This window comes from Eretmochelys imbricata, chromosome 9 (assembly GCF_965152235.1).
Source record: "Eretmochelys imbricata isolate rEreImb1 chromosome 9, rEreImb1.hap1, whole genome shotgun sequence".
Taxonomy (NCBI): domain Eukaryota; kingdom Metazoa; phylum Chordata; order Testudines; family Cheloniidae; genus Eretmochelys; species Eretmochelys imbricata.
In genome coordinates this window covers 11,582,389-11,597,478 of record NC_135580.1, presented here as the reverse complement: position 1 = coordinate 11,597,478, position 15,090 = coordinate 11,582,389, and the positions used below count along the sequence as shown (strand labels likewise).

General features: G+C 41.7%; 1 protein-coding gene across 1 annotated transcript; it reads right to left on the bottom strand.

Moving 5' to 3' along the window:
• Positions 1-2,051: 2,051 nt before the first annotated feature.
• MRPL47 (mitochondrial ribosomal protein L47) lies at positions 2,052-14,999 on the bottom strand. The gene is made up of 7 exons (XM_077827063.1): positions 14,878-14,999; positions 9,709-9,854; positions 9,025-9,085; positions 8,213-8,309; positions 7,060-7,190; positions 5,426-5,521; positions 2,052-2,417 (listed from the first exon to the last, which is right to left on the bottom strand). Exons 1-7 carry the CDS (start codon positions 14,961-14,963, stop codon positions 2,303-2,305), a joined length of 732 nt encoding a protein of 243 aa, XP_077683189.1. The 5' UTR covers positions 14,964-14,999; the 3' UTR covers positions 2,052-2,302.
• Positions 15,000-15,090: the final 91 nt, after the last annotated feature.

Genomic DNA, 15,090 nt, shown 5'->3' with positions numbered 1-15,090 from the left:
CAGACCCCTTAACCTCCCTGCATGCCTCATCAAGTAAATGACTTTAACAGCATGCCTTGATGGTCATCAGTTGGGCTATTTTGGATCAAAGGGAGAGACCAAGTTCCAGATTCTCAGGGCTGGTGGAGAACACTGCTAGCACTGCCCTCTCTCGAAACAAGGCAGGATCCAACTCAGGTACCTCTGACTGCAACTGCAGTATGGCATACAGAGAGGGGAGATCATTCTGGCAGTCAGGGTGGGAGAAACAAACTAACTAGGAGAAAGTTAAATGGTGAAAGTAAACAAGACTCTTATAACTGTACAACCACATTCAAGTGCCATTAGTGAAATGTCAGGATGTATGCTGGCAAAAAGGTGAGATGAAGTTGACTTATTATTACTTCCTAAGCTTAAGGAGGAAAACACTGAGGCAGAATGCCAGAGCCTGTTTGTTGTGTGTAAATAATGGAATAATTTATACCCCTCAATCAATTATAGAGTGAGGGAAAGCACACTGTGTACTTTCTTCTAAGGACAGAAAAAAAATTATAGTATAATTAAAAAAATCACTCATCTGCAAACAGTTAACTTGTGGCTTTCTCAGAGCAAAACCAATTCACCTCCTTAAAAACAAACCACTCCCTGCATTTTTTGCTGTTCATCCTTTATGCTACAGGGGGTATTTAGGAAGGCTAATTTTTTCTCAGGTATTTGATTCTATCACAGCCCATCCTATTTTATTCCATTACTTTTGTAGGTGGTGGTGTTAAATGTAGCTAGTTTTGTGGAAGGTTATCATGTTTATAAACAGTGATTCTGCTTTAATTTTGTAAAAGATTAAATGAGTGGCTATTGGTATGCAACTCAACTCCTGTTCACTGTGAAATAGAGTACTAAAGATGAATAAGCTCATGTCTCACCTTCTCTTTCTAGGTAAAAGTAGAGTTTCACTTAGACAGGAATAAGTTCTCTTCTGCCTTGACTGGGACAATTAATTGAATCTAAGGTGGTTGTAGCTGCATATAACATGGTTGAATCTAGCCACATTTGTCCTTTCCTTCAAAGCTACTTCTTTCAAACAGCTACTACTAACTGCACTCTTAATTTTTGATTTATTTCTTAACTAAACATTCTGGAAGACTGAAAGTCTTTTTTGTAAGGGAATAATTGCCTTCTGTACAGATACAGATTTTAGGCAGCTCAAGTTACATACACATTTTCAATGCTGTAGAATTAATTTGTCCCCTGTCAATTAAGTCTCCATAGTAGATCCCTGTACCAGTTGTATTCAATTAATTATCAATTAACAGCTAACAAATGCTTCTGCTACAACCATATGAAAATATTTCACTTTTCTAAATATCTTTATTATTATACCTAAACTTTAATTAGCAATGTTGTCCTTAACTTGTTACTTAGATGTCAAGTGTTGTGCTACTAATAATATAATATTTGAAAGCTTTCCCCTGCCAGGAGCTGAGTTAGGGCTGCAGGCTCTAATGTGATAAAGCAAAGAGCCAGTAACTTACAAAAATAAGTATAAGGCTGTTAGAAAATGCGAACATTTCCACTGAATCTACCAAAGATAACCAGGAATCTAGCCTATGCTATCCTCAAGCTACTCCCTCCTTACTAAGAAAACTTGGACACAGCTATTAAGCCAGATTTAAAATTAATTTGAGAGAGAACTTCTCAAACTTACCATTACTTTCTGTAGAGATATTGCTCTTGAGCTTTCTATTCCTTTCCTAACCTACTTGATTTTACTATAATTTCCTGCCTAATGCATTTGTTTTGTTGTACTTAAATAGGACAGTTGAGTGCATTGGACAGCTGCTATAGCTTGTATAATATGCTACACTAAGTGTTAAGTGCAAAAATAAAGGGAGAGAAGACCTTCATTAAAAGCTAAAGCAGACATGTCTACAACTGCCTTGATTGCAATCTCTGTCTTGCATATGCTTTTTTACTGTTAAGCATACAGGTCAGCTTTATAGTAAATGACACAATGACGCAAAGCATTAATTTTCATCACCTGGCTGATAAAATATTACTTTTCCAGAAATCAGTTAAATGACTCAGGACAAGTTTATATTGTTTTGCTCTGAAGGTCTCACAACCCAGATATGAATTTTATTTTTCGGGTTGAGGAGCTTTATTTGGGCAGGGAAAAAAAAATCAAAGAACAAAAAACCCTCACAGGCAGCCCTGTTCTTTATCTGCTGCCCACTGAAAATGTTCACACTACATGCCAGTCACATGTAGCATCTTAAGACTACTGCAGTAAAACTATTACTTGCATCACTCTTCCAGCTTGATATTAATTCTGTGATTGTGCAGCAAGGTGAGGGAATTTCTTTTGTAAAAGGAGCTGTTTCTTTTTTTCTAAGCTTTTCATCCTCGCTTGTTTTTTCAAGTGTTGTTCTATTCTGAGTCTGTAATGAAGAAAAATAAGCATTAATTGTTAAATTTCATTATAGTCTAACACATTTCTCCCAGTCATATCACTTATGCCTAAATTTTGAAGATTTTTTTGTATCACTTTATTGAATTTCCTAAGACTTTCATAACTTTTGAACTGGGTACGCTGGCTTCCATTAACAAGAGTTCACTTGGAGACTCAAGTTCAGCAATCAGTATCAAGAATTTATATCAGAGGCTTGTGCTGGCTTCAAGACCTGGGCCCAGCCAATACCAATAACAGTTGCTATGATGGGTAGAAGCTGGAAATAAAGAGGAGAAAAGGCCCCTACTTTATATTAGCAATAATGAACTAGGCCAGGTCCCCACTGCTCCAAGTCTTATGAACTCACCTTTTATTCATGCTTTTCCCCTGCTAGTCACAGGGAAAGGGCAGTTCTGCCATAGCTCAAACATGAAAAGTATATTTCATGCAAATTGTTTCAAATGCTTTACAGTAATATAAGATGCATGGTATATGTATGAAGTATAAATGTCTGAAGTGAACAAATTAAGAAAGCAGCAATGAAAAATAAAAGGAGAAAACAGGCTCCCAGGGGGAAATACATGAAGTTGTTTTTAGTTTACAGAAGCTGCAGAGAAGATGTTTCTCCAGTTAATCACCCCTCTAAACCAGGAAACATACCAGTTCCTGACAGTGGTTTTCAGTAACGGGAGTACATTCCCTACATTGTGTTTAATAATGAAACAGTGGACATAACTGATTTCAAACAAGTCCTTGATACTGTAAATACAACAGATTAACAGTTCAAGATGAAGTAGCAACAGTGAAGGAGTTAAGTTGTTTTAGGAAAAGAGTTACCAGTAGAGATATAGTCCCAGGTCAAAATAATAAGCAGGAACTGGGTTAAGTTGCTTTGTGGTAGTGTGCAATATGAGATCTTTTCTAGTGACTAGACTGGAGCATGTTTAGATGGATACTAGGAAAGTCCAGACAGGAGGATTATCAAGGTATGGAGAATGGATAGGGTCATCAAGACAAATGTTGTATAGGAAGTGAAAGGATTTAGTATTAGCCTGAATACAAGAGAGTTAGAAGTCCAGTGAAACTGAGGTTGATAGGCTGGTACATGGGAAGGACGAAAGAATTGACCATGAAAAAGAAATGGTGCAGAGTACGTTCAGTCTTTGCCATCCTGAGTTTGTCAGACAGTTGCAAGCTTGACTAGAGGGGCAGAGATTGGGATGAAGATGGCATAAGGTTGAGGGAGAAGAGAAGGGACCAAGAATGGAACTCTGGAGTAATGTAAGAGTGAAAAGGAGAGGAGATGAAGCCACCAAGGGAGCTGCTAAAGAACTAGTCAAGAAAGCATAGAGGAGAGAAGTGAGAAGGAGGGGTTGGGTGACAGTGGCAAAAGGAGCAGAAAAATAGGATGGATCAAGCCCTTATAATACATGGTCAGAAAGACGCCACTGGTTACATTAGCGAGAGCAATAACAATATTAACTTTCACTGCTGTTAGCAGAAATAGTCAGCCATCGTGGGTACAGTAGCACAGTTTTTTCCTCCACTCTGAATCCTACAGGTAACAAGTGTGGGGGGGTGTTCATAGGAGAAAAAACCTTGGCTGCTTTGCACATAAAATAACTTTGGAGTACAGAACAATTTTGCAGGTGGATAAATTTGACAGAAAATGGGATCAGAAAGGAGTAGAGCAAGCTATAATTCAGAATGACTGATAGATGAGGCTTATAAATGGCTAAGTAGCCCATGCAGTTCAATCTGCAGAAGTATAACAAGGAAAAAACATTTTGTAATCTACATGCAAACCATCCTAATTACAGATGAGTGTGTGGCATAGGAGTGATTATGCATCAGAACCATCTGCATAATATCTGGCAGCAGTAAAAAGGCAAATGATCTCAGGATTTTACCAGAGATTCTGACCATAATTAAGCAGCTGGTGTTGTGGAACTGTTAGGCAGATAATAATAAATAAGGTAACATTCAGATTATTATATACAATTCTGGGTCAGCATGGCATGGCTGAGATGGGAAGAGTGCCACTGAAATCAACCAAAATACCATACAACTTAGTTTGTATGAAAGAAGCTGTACAAAATTTTGAAGCGATCAGATTCAGGGTTATATAAGCTATGGCCAGACTGAATTTATTAGGAGACTAGAGGAATGGTCTTAAGCATTTTATCATAATTAATATGCATAGCACCAAATGTAGGGCGGATGCTTTGTGCAAATCATCATCTTTGGAATTCTAACACTGCATGAAACTATAAATTAGAATGCAGGCAGGGTTGACTCATTCCTTCATCTTTCTGAGAGAAGTAAGCTCGAGTTCCATGTAGTGTGCTATGTGGGCGGTCTTTGAAATTGGTCTTATCTCTGCTCTGTGTATATTAAAGAGCCAGGGTACTTTCAAAAGAATAAAGATATGGCCTGGTATACATGGCTCAGATTTTACCATCACACACTTAGCGTGCTACACATCTGGAAGGGATTCATTCATATTATTGGTAAAAGTCTTCTGGGATTAAAAGTGCTCTGTAAAATATTACCAGCCAAAATTTCTTTAAGCAAAGTCAGACCCAGAAGATAAATGGTGACAACTTCAAAGAAGCTGGGATACAGTATAAGACACCATGTCATCTCCAACAGTTATTCAGCTGTACCCAGAACCAATTATACACTAGGAACGTGACTTAATGACTGTGTTCACAGAACTGGGACCTCTTACAGACGTGCTTAGCTTTAAACAGATAAATAATCCCACTGGTTTCAAGGGGACTACTCACATGCCTAAAATTAAGCACATGCCTAAGTGCTTGCAGAATCAGGGTCTTAAACAGTTTTTGTTCAGTGTCACCTCTTCCCCATCCTGTAAAGGAAAAAAACAATCCACAAGCTAGAAAAAGCAATAAGACTGTCCTTTACAAGGTTCGAAGACCTAGACTAGTACACAACAAACAGGGTCAGAGAATTTTCCTTTCCATTTCAAATTACCTGATGAAATGTTTTACACGTGGCGAGTAGAAGAATTTCCTCCTGTTGTATTTTTTGTTTAGGTACCAAGGTATTGGCCACTCTTTGGCACTGTACCTGCCAATGACATACAAATTGATTACAGTATCATCCAGCATTTAGATTGCTGCATCTCAGTAAATGGATTGTAACGAAGCTGCTCTTTTTTGTTCAAGTGGGTAGGTACTGTTGTCTAGTCCAGGGGTTCTCAACCTTTTTCTTTGAGGCCCCCCACAACATGCTAGAAAAACTCCACAGTGGCAGGGGGTGTCTCAAGGCTCCAGACTTCAGCCGCTGGGCGTGGGGGAGCTCGGGGCACCAGGCTCCTGCTCCATGGGGCACCGGGTGGCCCTCCATAAGCATAGTTTGACTTCCATTTTAGGGGGCCAGCTCTGCACAGCAGGGCCCAGGGAGAGAGCACCACCTCCACCCCTTGACTCACCTCAGCATGCCACCCAGCTATCTGAGTTTGGGGGGGAGGAGTGTGCAACCAAAAATTATAACTCAAAGAAGGTGGAGGGAGGTTCTTTCTCTATCTCCTCAAACTCCTGTCACTCCAGTGCAGAATACAGAAACTGTTTCTCAAAATGCTATTACACTGAAGGTAAAATCCTGGCCCTATTAAAGTTAGTGGGAATTTTGCCATTGACTTTGATAGGGCCAGGATTTCACCCTGAATCTAAGTTTACTGGAGTTTATTGGATATAGTCTACTTTAATTTACAGAGTTTACAAACAATTTAAAATACTTGTCAACAATGATAGGAGATCCTGAATCCATCTACATGTAGTCCCATCTACACTGTAAGTCCTATAGTTTTTGGAAGACTAGGTTACATAGTTGCCCCTGAACATGAGGGTGGCCATTGGCCAGGTCCAGTTTTCAACCGAAAAGCCTGGTCAAAAAGGGGACTTTACGGTTTCTGGTTACAAAGGGCGGGGGAGGCATCCTACTCAGCCAGGGAAGCCTCCTACCTGTGTCAGGCGGCTGCAGCTCCCAGCCCTGGCTCTGCAGAAAAGTCCCTCCTGACCCAGACAGGAGGTGGGAGGCGGAGCAAGCAACAGGGGAAGAGGAGCGAACGAGGGGCAGGGGAGGTTCCAACACTCCTGCTGGAGTGTCCGTTTTTTAAATAATACAAAATTGGCAACCCTACTTAATACAGTGGTCTTGCAATGCAGCTGAGAAAAGTCCAGGTCTATAGCACAATTTGGAAACACTCTGAACTCATCGGCACAGCAAGACTGAACCATATTTCAACCACGTCAGGGGACTACCATATTGTAACCAGGTCCCCCAATACAGTAAAACTTGGAATATAAATGAGACCAAGCTCTGTTTGCTGTTTATCCGGTGATTTATCCATGGAATTGCGAGAGAGTGGTTACCACCACCCCAGCACAGCTAACGGCTTAGCAAAGTTGCCAATGATGAAACACATCCTCAAAGGTATTAATGTTGTTTAGTAAATATCGCTTGTTCTTGATAAGGTTACAAAGATGCTTTTTCCACAATAGACACGTTATCTGACTCTTTTTCTGTAAGATGATTCTGGTTTTGATAGTACTGATACCTCCTACAGCTCTGCACATATAGAACAGTAATCCTCTTTCCCATACCAGTAGGTGCGTCCTAAGAAGTCATTTCTCCACTCGCCAGGTCGTGGGTTTTCGTGGCCTGTTTGTAACAGCCGCAGAGCAACTTCTCTTTCTTTAATAACTAAGTCTATTCTTCCCATAGACTTTTCCACCTGAAAACAGAATAACCATTTCAACATGACACTGAAGCCACAATGTTGGCTTCTGATCTGTGCTTAAACTGAGGAACTTTTAGTTTAGGTGCCAGCTGGCTAAGGCTCAATCCAGACAATGAGTTGATGCTGGTAGGTTGTGGAAAACAACTGGAAATATGCAGATTTTATCTGCATTTCTGACAGAGTTCATGGAAATGGTTTGTCAAGCTGGTTGGCAACTTGGGGTCTGGTTAGAGACTCTGTTCCTATTAGATGATCAGAGAGCAGCAATGGCCAAACTATAACATTTGACCAGAAGCTTCTCAACACTTTTCCAGCTAGAAACCTTGTTACCATGGTTCATGTGTGAGTAGATGAAGTCTGTAAGGTTAAGGTAGGGAGAGAAATGTGTAGGCAAACAAGGTCAGAAAACTGAAGGCAAATGTTAGAGAAGGAGACACTGAAAGAGAGTGAGAGAAATGAGAAAAGAACCAAGAGGTCAGAGGTTCATAGAAGCCCAGGGAAGATAGAAAACAAAGGAGTTGACGGCAGAAAGTTCAAGGATAAGCATATGGGTGGGCTGCAACCTGGGCCAGGAAAAGATACCAGAAATGACTGTGAAATCAGTTTCAGTGGAATGAAAGAGGTGATTTAATATGAATATGATTTAACATAGACTCATAGGAGTGGAAGGGACCTCAAGAGGTCATCTAGTCCAGTCCCCTGCACTCATGGCAGGACTAAGTATTATCTAAACCATCCTTGACAGGTGCTTGTCTAACCTGCTCTTAAAAACCTCCAATGATGGAGATTCCACAACCTCCCTAGGCAATTTATTCCAGTGCTTAACCACCTTGACAATTAGGAAGTATAGGAGGTGAGAAAGGCTTTGGAACAAGTTAACTTTTACATTGCTACCCTAAGCAAAATGAATCAGGAACATAATTCTGGGAACTGTCTTTTACAGGTTTGCAAACATTGCATCTTTCACACAAAAAGTTTACCTGCAGTGATGTTTTTAGCTTATATGAAAAAGTTACCTTTTCTAATCGTTCCGGACTTGGCATAGGTAAACTCTGTCGCTTTGCTTCTTGCTCTAGAGTTAAAAGCATATTTTTCTCTTTCAGTAGGACATACCTGGATCAAAGAACATAATAGTACAATACGGTCAGAAATTAGAGTTAAGTTTTAGTGCTAACATGCTTGTAAATTATTCACTTAAATAGTGATTCTCAACCGCTGGGAGTACACGATTTTGTGTCTGGTACTCTGGGCTCCCAACGTCAAGTTAAAAAGTCTGGGTTTTTTTGTTTTGTTTTTCTAAATTCCTTGCCTATGTTACTTAAGTTGTATTGCTAAAGATTTTGCAATGCTAACCATCTGATTTACTTTTAACAGGGCTTTTTCCCTCTGTGATTTCACAGCACCTTACAAAGGATGGGTAAACACCATTATTTCCTGTTTTTACAGTTGGAGAAACTGAGGGACACAGGACTAAAGTCATTTATCCCAAGCTCACATAGTCAGTGGCAAAGGCAGGAATTAGAACCCCCTGTGTCTTAACCCCTAGACCCATCCTCTGTCCATGAGATCACACATTTTTATATAAACCTTTTAAAAAACATCCTTAACTGATGGGCCACGTTGGACCCTTCTGCACTGGAGCCTAATTCACCACTTCTACCTGCAATACACTGTACATACTCTGACCAGAATTAGAACCCCAGTGCAGGTTAGAGTGTGCACAACTGAGTGGGAAACTGAGTTCACTGGCTAATACAGCCATGTCTTTCATATGAAAACGGGCACAACTGCCCCAAAAGGATAGGAAACACTGCACTAAAACACTTACCAAAGTTTGTGCAAATCTTCATTACTCTTGTTTCTTAGATGTTTTGCATGCCACTCATCCCCTGTAAAAACAACAGCAACAAAAAACAGTGATTTAATCTAAAAATGATCCATTTTCTAAAAAAATATTTCCACCTGCACACCACGTTGATTCCCTGGAAAGAATGTCAAATTACAAACACCAATTTTTGCAGCTTTTTCCTTGTAGATGACATTGAAATACTGACCAGACTCAATCTTGCTTAGAAAACAAGACCATGCTCAAATGTGAAAGAAACTGTACTGTTCCCTAATACTTGTAGCAGGCATTCAGAACTAGGGAAAGTTGTAGGCAGAAGCAGAGAGAGAGACAGACAAAAGCAGCTTTAGGGATATTATCGTTTTCGTTATTCGAATAAAGTTCCTTGTTCAGAGTTAGAAGTGCAACCCTTTCTGTGATCTCACACAACATGGTTGAAGACTATATGCTGGGCTACAGGGCTTAGATGTTTTGCCTCTGCTCTGCATAATAAATGTTCCACTTGTATTAACACAGAATTAAAATAGAAAAAGCAAATGAATATACAAGAAGTGGCATGACATATTGCCACTAAATACCTTCTAAAATCCTGCATATTAATTTGCATATTTTTAACAGCAGAAGTATATCAAAGACACCAAACCCAAAAGGTTAAAAATAACTCACCAGATTTAACTACAGTTTCTCCCCAGTTTTTTGGGTCATCGAAAAACTCCTCCAGTCCTTTCCGTGATAAAGTAGTATGGAGAAACTTACACTGATAGATGGGCTCTACTTTAGTAGTGTTCTTATGGAGCAGATTCAAGGTTAATCTGCAACAAAGGTAAAGAAAAATATATATTTGATTAGGAAAAAGAAAAATCTGCTAAATACGAACTTTGCCCTCCTGTCCATTGTCATGGACACCTTCCTATTCTGATTGTAACAAGTTTTCTATTTGCAGGTTCTCCAACACTGGAGGCTGCAGGGTCCACTGGAGACAGAGTCAAAAGACATGGGTCAGTTCCTGGCTCTGTCAATGTCAGACACGTCATCTCTATTTTCATTTCTCCTCTCAGTCTGTGTGTGTCTTGTTCTCATTTGTTTATAAGCTTCCTGAGCAAGGGATTGTCTCTTATGCGTTTGAGTAGTGCTGAGCACAAAGAGGCCTGGATCATGATTGAGACTTCTAGGCACTACTATGAAACAAATAATAAATAACTGGTAAAAACAGCATTTACGAAAAACAAGAATGACATGCAGAAACAAAGCAAGTACTGTGTTTCATAACACTAATATTATGTGCAGGAAGATGCCGTTATTACAAAAAATGCTGAAGGACCTTTAACATCGACATAGAGCTTCTGTCTTTAAGGTATCACCTGTGGAAACTCTAATATTACCTGGAAATAACTAACTACTTCAAACTCTGTCAAGAACCTATTTTTCAAGGGAGTATAGCTACTGCAAACCTAATGTTTAGGCCAGAGGTTCTTAAGCTGTGGTCTGTGAGCTCCATTCAGGTGGTCCATGGATAGTTCCCTCTAAGGTGCGCACCTTAGAGAATGAAGGGCCACCCACCTAATTACTGGAGCCGCACAAGCATGGCTCCACTAATTAGGTGCCTGGACCCTGGAGAAGACACACATGTGAGAGGGGGCAGTGGGGTGAGAAAAGGGGGTGGGGAGGAATTTGGGATGTGCAGGGCTGTGGCGGCCAGAGAAAGAGGCGACTCTCCCCAGCTCCAGACCTGCAGCTGCCATGGAAAGACGGCCCTCCTTTCCAGCCCCAGCTCGGGGAGAGAGGGAGAGACCCCCTCCTTTCCAGCCCCAGCTCAGGGCCTGCCGCAGCGGGGGAAAGAGGGCACAGCCATCACATTAGAAAGGTAAGACTACTGATATTAAAATATGAGTTGTGTGCTTTTATTTATAGAACAAAAAAACAATTATTAAGATTTTTTTATATAGTATTTTTATCCAAAGTGCTTTACAATAGTTAGCTAATGGTACAAACAATGTTTGGGAAGCTCCTTAAGTGGTCCGCCAAGACCCTCAGCAATTTTCAAGTGGTCCACAAAAAAAAAATGTTTGAGAACCACTGGTTTAGACTATCAAGTTATCCCTCTCGTAGTGACTAAATTTGATAATACCCTAAATTGATATTCAGGGGCCTTTGTGAAATGAGTTGGTAATATGTCTAGTTCTAGTGAGCAAGTTCCATCACAGCCGGCATTCTTGTTGGCACTCTCAACAGCAACTGTAGTAAAGAAACTAGACCTTTCTGATTTTATCGGCTGAACAATAAAGTAATGCCTCTGGCTACTAGCATGGAGAAAATGTTTGTTACAAACTTCATTATCTTGAAATGCAAGCTTTTAATTTACATGCCTAAATGTGCACTGGCCTGCAAAACCCCAAATTAACGGACATCAATAGCAAATCAGGGAGTCCCATATATTGGCAGATTAATTTCTTTAGCCTGTATTTTTTTGTTAATATAATGTCAATTTTCAAGATTTGTTATTTCTGATGTCAGTTCACAATAATAAAGAGAACACCTATTTTGTGTGGGATGGAAGTAAGTGCGGGTCAAAAAATTAATGTAATCCCTTCTGACAAGGTACAGCTAAGACATATTCCACAGTTTTCTGTAGCGTAACTTGGATTCCATTACAACCAGCTGTACTAAAATCTAAATGTAAAATTTCAATACATTATTTTGAGAAACAGATGAATGTTTCTCAGATATTAATCATTGTGAAATCTCACTAAGTACCAATCTGGGTTTAGTCAGAGCTTCATCCTTCTAAAGAGAGGGACAAATTATCCAAAAGAATGAATGCATACATAGTCTTGCTTGCTGCATGCGTATATTAAAGACCGTATAAATTATTATTCAAGAGGAGGACTTTGCCCAATGGCAGTTTCACACCTGATTGTCCCCAGGAGGAGAATGAATTTCATTAGCACTTGGTGAAACTATTCCTTCATTACATAGCTGATAAACTAGATGTTGAAATATTATGGGGATAGGTACCGTAAGGACCTGAACAGAATATAGTAAAGCTCTTTGCAAACAAATAGACTGAAGATTTTGCTGTCATTTTGACAGTGGTTTTTAGAGGCGGTCCATTAGGAGCTGGATTCTAGTTGCCAATTCATTTCAGAGAGGCCAAAGCACAACATCCAGCATCAATCTGGTGCACCACTCTTCTGGGCTGGATTTCGAGGGATGAACTGCCCTACGGCTGCTAGGCTTACCACATTGTAAGGGCCATAATCCCATTCACTGCAGGCTCTGCGTGCAGAACATTACTGGCACGCTACATCAGAATGGCCCTAGGTTTGCCACAAAGCGTAGCTATTTCCAATGAACAGAGTAGCAGTCGTGTTAGTCTGTATCCACAAAAAGAAAAGGAGTACTTGTGGCACCTTAGAGACTAAAAAATTTATTTGAGCATAAGCTTTCGTGAGCTACAGCTCACTTCATCTGATGTTGTCATCATGAATAGGTAAGAATATGAACAAGAGGCTGCTAGGCAGCTCTCCAACACCACATTCTACAAGCCATTACCCTCTGATCCCACTGAGGGTTACCAAAAGAAACTACACCATCTGCTCAAGGAACTCCCTGAAAAAGCACAAGAGTAAATCTGCACAGACACACCCCTAGAACCCCGAACAGGGGTATTCTATCTGCTACCCAAGATCCATAAACCTGGAAATCCTGGACACCCCATCATCTCAGGCATTGGCACCCTGACAGCAGGATTGTCTGGCTATGTAGACTCCCTCCTTAGGCCCTATGCTACCAGCACTCCTAGCTATCTTCGAGACACCACTGACTTCCTGAGGAAACTACAATCCATCCGTGATCTTCCTGAAAACACCAACCTAGCCACTATGGATGTAGAACCCCTCTACACCAACATTCCTCACAAAGACGGACTACAAGCCGTCAGGAACAGTATCCCCGATAATGTCACAGCAAACCTGGTGGCTGAACTTTGTGACTTTGTCCTCACCCATAACGATTTCACATTTGGGGACAATGTATACCTTCAAATCAGTGGCACTGCTATGGTTACCTGCATGGCCCCACAGTATGCCAACATTTTTATGGCTGACTTAGAACAACGCTTCCTCAGTTCTCGTCCCCTAATGCCCCTATTCTACTTGCACTACATTGATGACATCTTCATCATTTGGACTCATGGAAAAGAAGCCCTGATTTCAACAATTTCCATCCCACCATCAACCTCAGCCTGGACCAGTCCACACAAGAGATCCACTTCCTGGACACTACAGTGCTAATAAGCGACGGTCACATAACCACCACCCTATACCGGAAACCTACTGACCGCTATACTTACCTACGTGCCTCCAGCTTTCATCCAGACCACACCACACAATCCATTGTCTACAGCCCAGCTCTACGATACAACCGAATTTGCTCCAACCCCTCAGCCAGAGACAAACACCTACAAGATCTCTATCAAGTGTTCTTACAACTACAATACCCACCTGCGGAAGTGAAGAAACAGATTGACAGAGCCAGAAGAGTACCCAGAAGTTACCTACTACAGGACAGGCCCAGCAAAGAAAATAGCAGAACGCCACTAGCCGTCACCTTCAGCCCCCAACTAAAACTTCTCCAGCGCATCATCAAGGATCTAAACCTATCCTGAAGGACGACCCATCACTCTCACAGATCTTGGGAGACAGGCCAGTCCTTGCCTACAGACAGCCCCCCAACCTGAAGCAAATACTCACCAGCAACCTCAGACCACACAACAAAAACACTAACCCAGGAACGCATCCTTGCAACAAAGCCCGTTGCCAACTGTCTCCACATATCTATTCAGGGGACACCATCATAGGGCCTAATCACATCAGCCACACCATAAGAGGCTCATTCACCTGCACATCTACCAATGTGACATATGCCATCATGTGCCAGCAATGCCCCTCTGCCATGTACATTGGCCAAACTGGACAGTCTCTACGTAAAAGAATAAATGGACACAAATCAGACGTCAAGAATTATAACATTCAAAAACCAGTCGGAGAACACTTCAATCTCTCTGATCACTTGATTACAGACCTAAAATTGGCAATTCTTCAACAAAAAAACTTCAAAAACAGACTCCAAGGAGAGACCGCTGAATTGGAATTAATTTGCAAACTGGACACCCTTAACTGAGACTTGAATAAAGACTGGAAATGAATGTGTCATTACACAAACTAAAACTATTTCCCCTTGTTTATTCCCCTCTCCCCCCACTGTTCCTCAGACGTTCTTGTCAACTGCTGGAAATGACCCACCTTGATTATCACTAAAAAAGGTGTTTTTTTTTCCTCTCCTGCTGGTAAATAGCTCACCTCACCTGATCACTCTGGTTACAGTGTGTATGGTAACACCCATTGTTTCATGTTCTCTGTGTATATAAAATCCCCCTACTGTATTTTCCACTGCATGCATCCGAGGAAGTGAGCTGTAGCTCGTGAAAGCTCATGCTCAAATAAATTGGTTCGTCTGTAAGGTGCCACAAGTCCTCCTTTTCTATTTCCAATGAACACACTTTGGCCCAACAGGCCCGTCAGCCTACCAAAGACCAACGGCCCCTTTCCTTCAGCTGTTCAACGGCCACCACTGCCCCCGGCCCTCAGCCGCCCCCGGCGCACAGTGCGCGGACCGGGCCAACCCCAGGGCCCCCAGCTCAACAACCCAAAACGCCCGCCCAACGCAGCCCCCCCTGCCACGGCCGGGGGTCACCACATGCTCCACACCCCCTTCCCAGGCCAGCTCACCTCCCCGCCCCACGGGAACCAGTTACCCCGCTCAACGGGCCCCTACCTGGGAAAGCAGGCGGCTGGCGGGGCCTGTAACACTCCCGAGACCCTCAAAGCGCTGAAGAAGCGCCGGCAAAGGGTAGCCGCCATGATGCCCACAATGCCTTGCGCCACCGGCCACTTTCGGCTGCGAGACCGGAAGGAGAGGGCTTTACGGGTACAATTACAGGACAACGTGCCCGATTCCAAGATGGTGGCGCCACGGCTTCGATCTCAT

Coding starts and splice junctions, on each gene's coding strand:
- MRPL47 (XM_077827063.1), bottom strand. CDS start 14,963: ATGGCGGCTACCCTTTGCCGGCGCTTCTTCAGCGCTTTGAGGGTCTCG. Junction 9,855..14,877: donor CCAGCCGCCTGCTTTCCCAG/GTAGGGGCCCGT, acceptor CCTTTGTTGCAG/ATTAACCTTGAATCTGCTCC. Junction 7,191..8,212: donor GTCCGGAACGATTAGAAAAG/GTAACTTTTTCA, acceptor TTCTGTTTTCAG/GTGGAAAAGTCTATGGGAAG.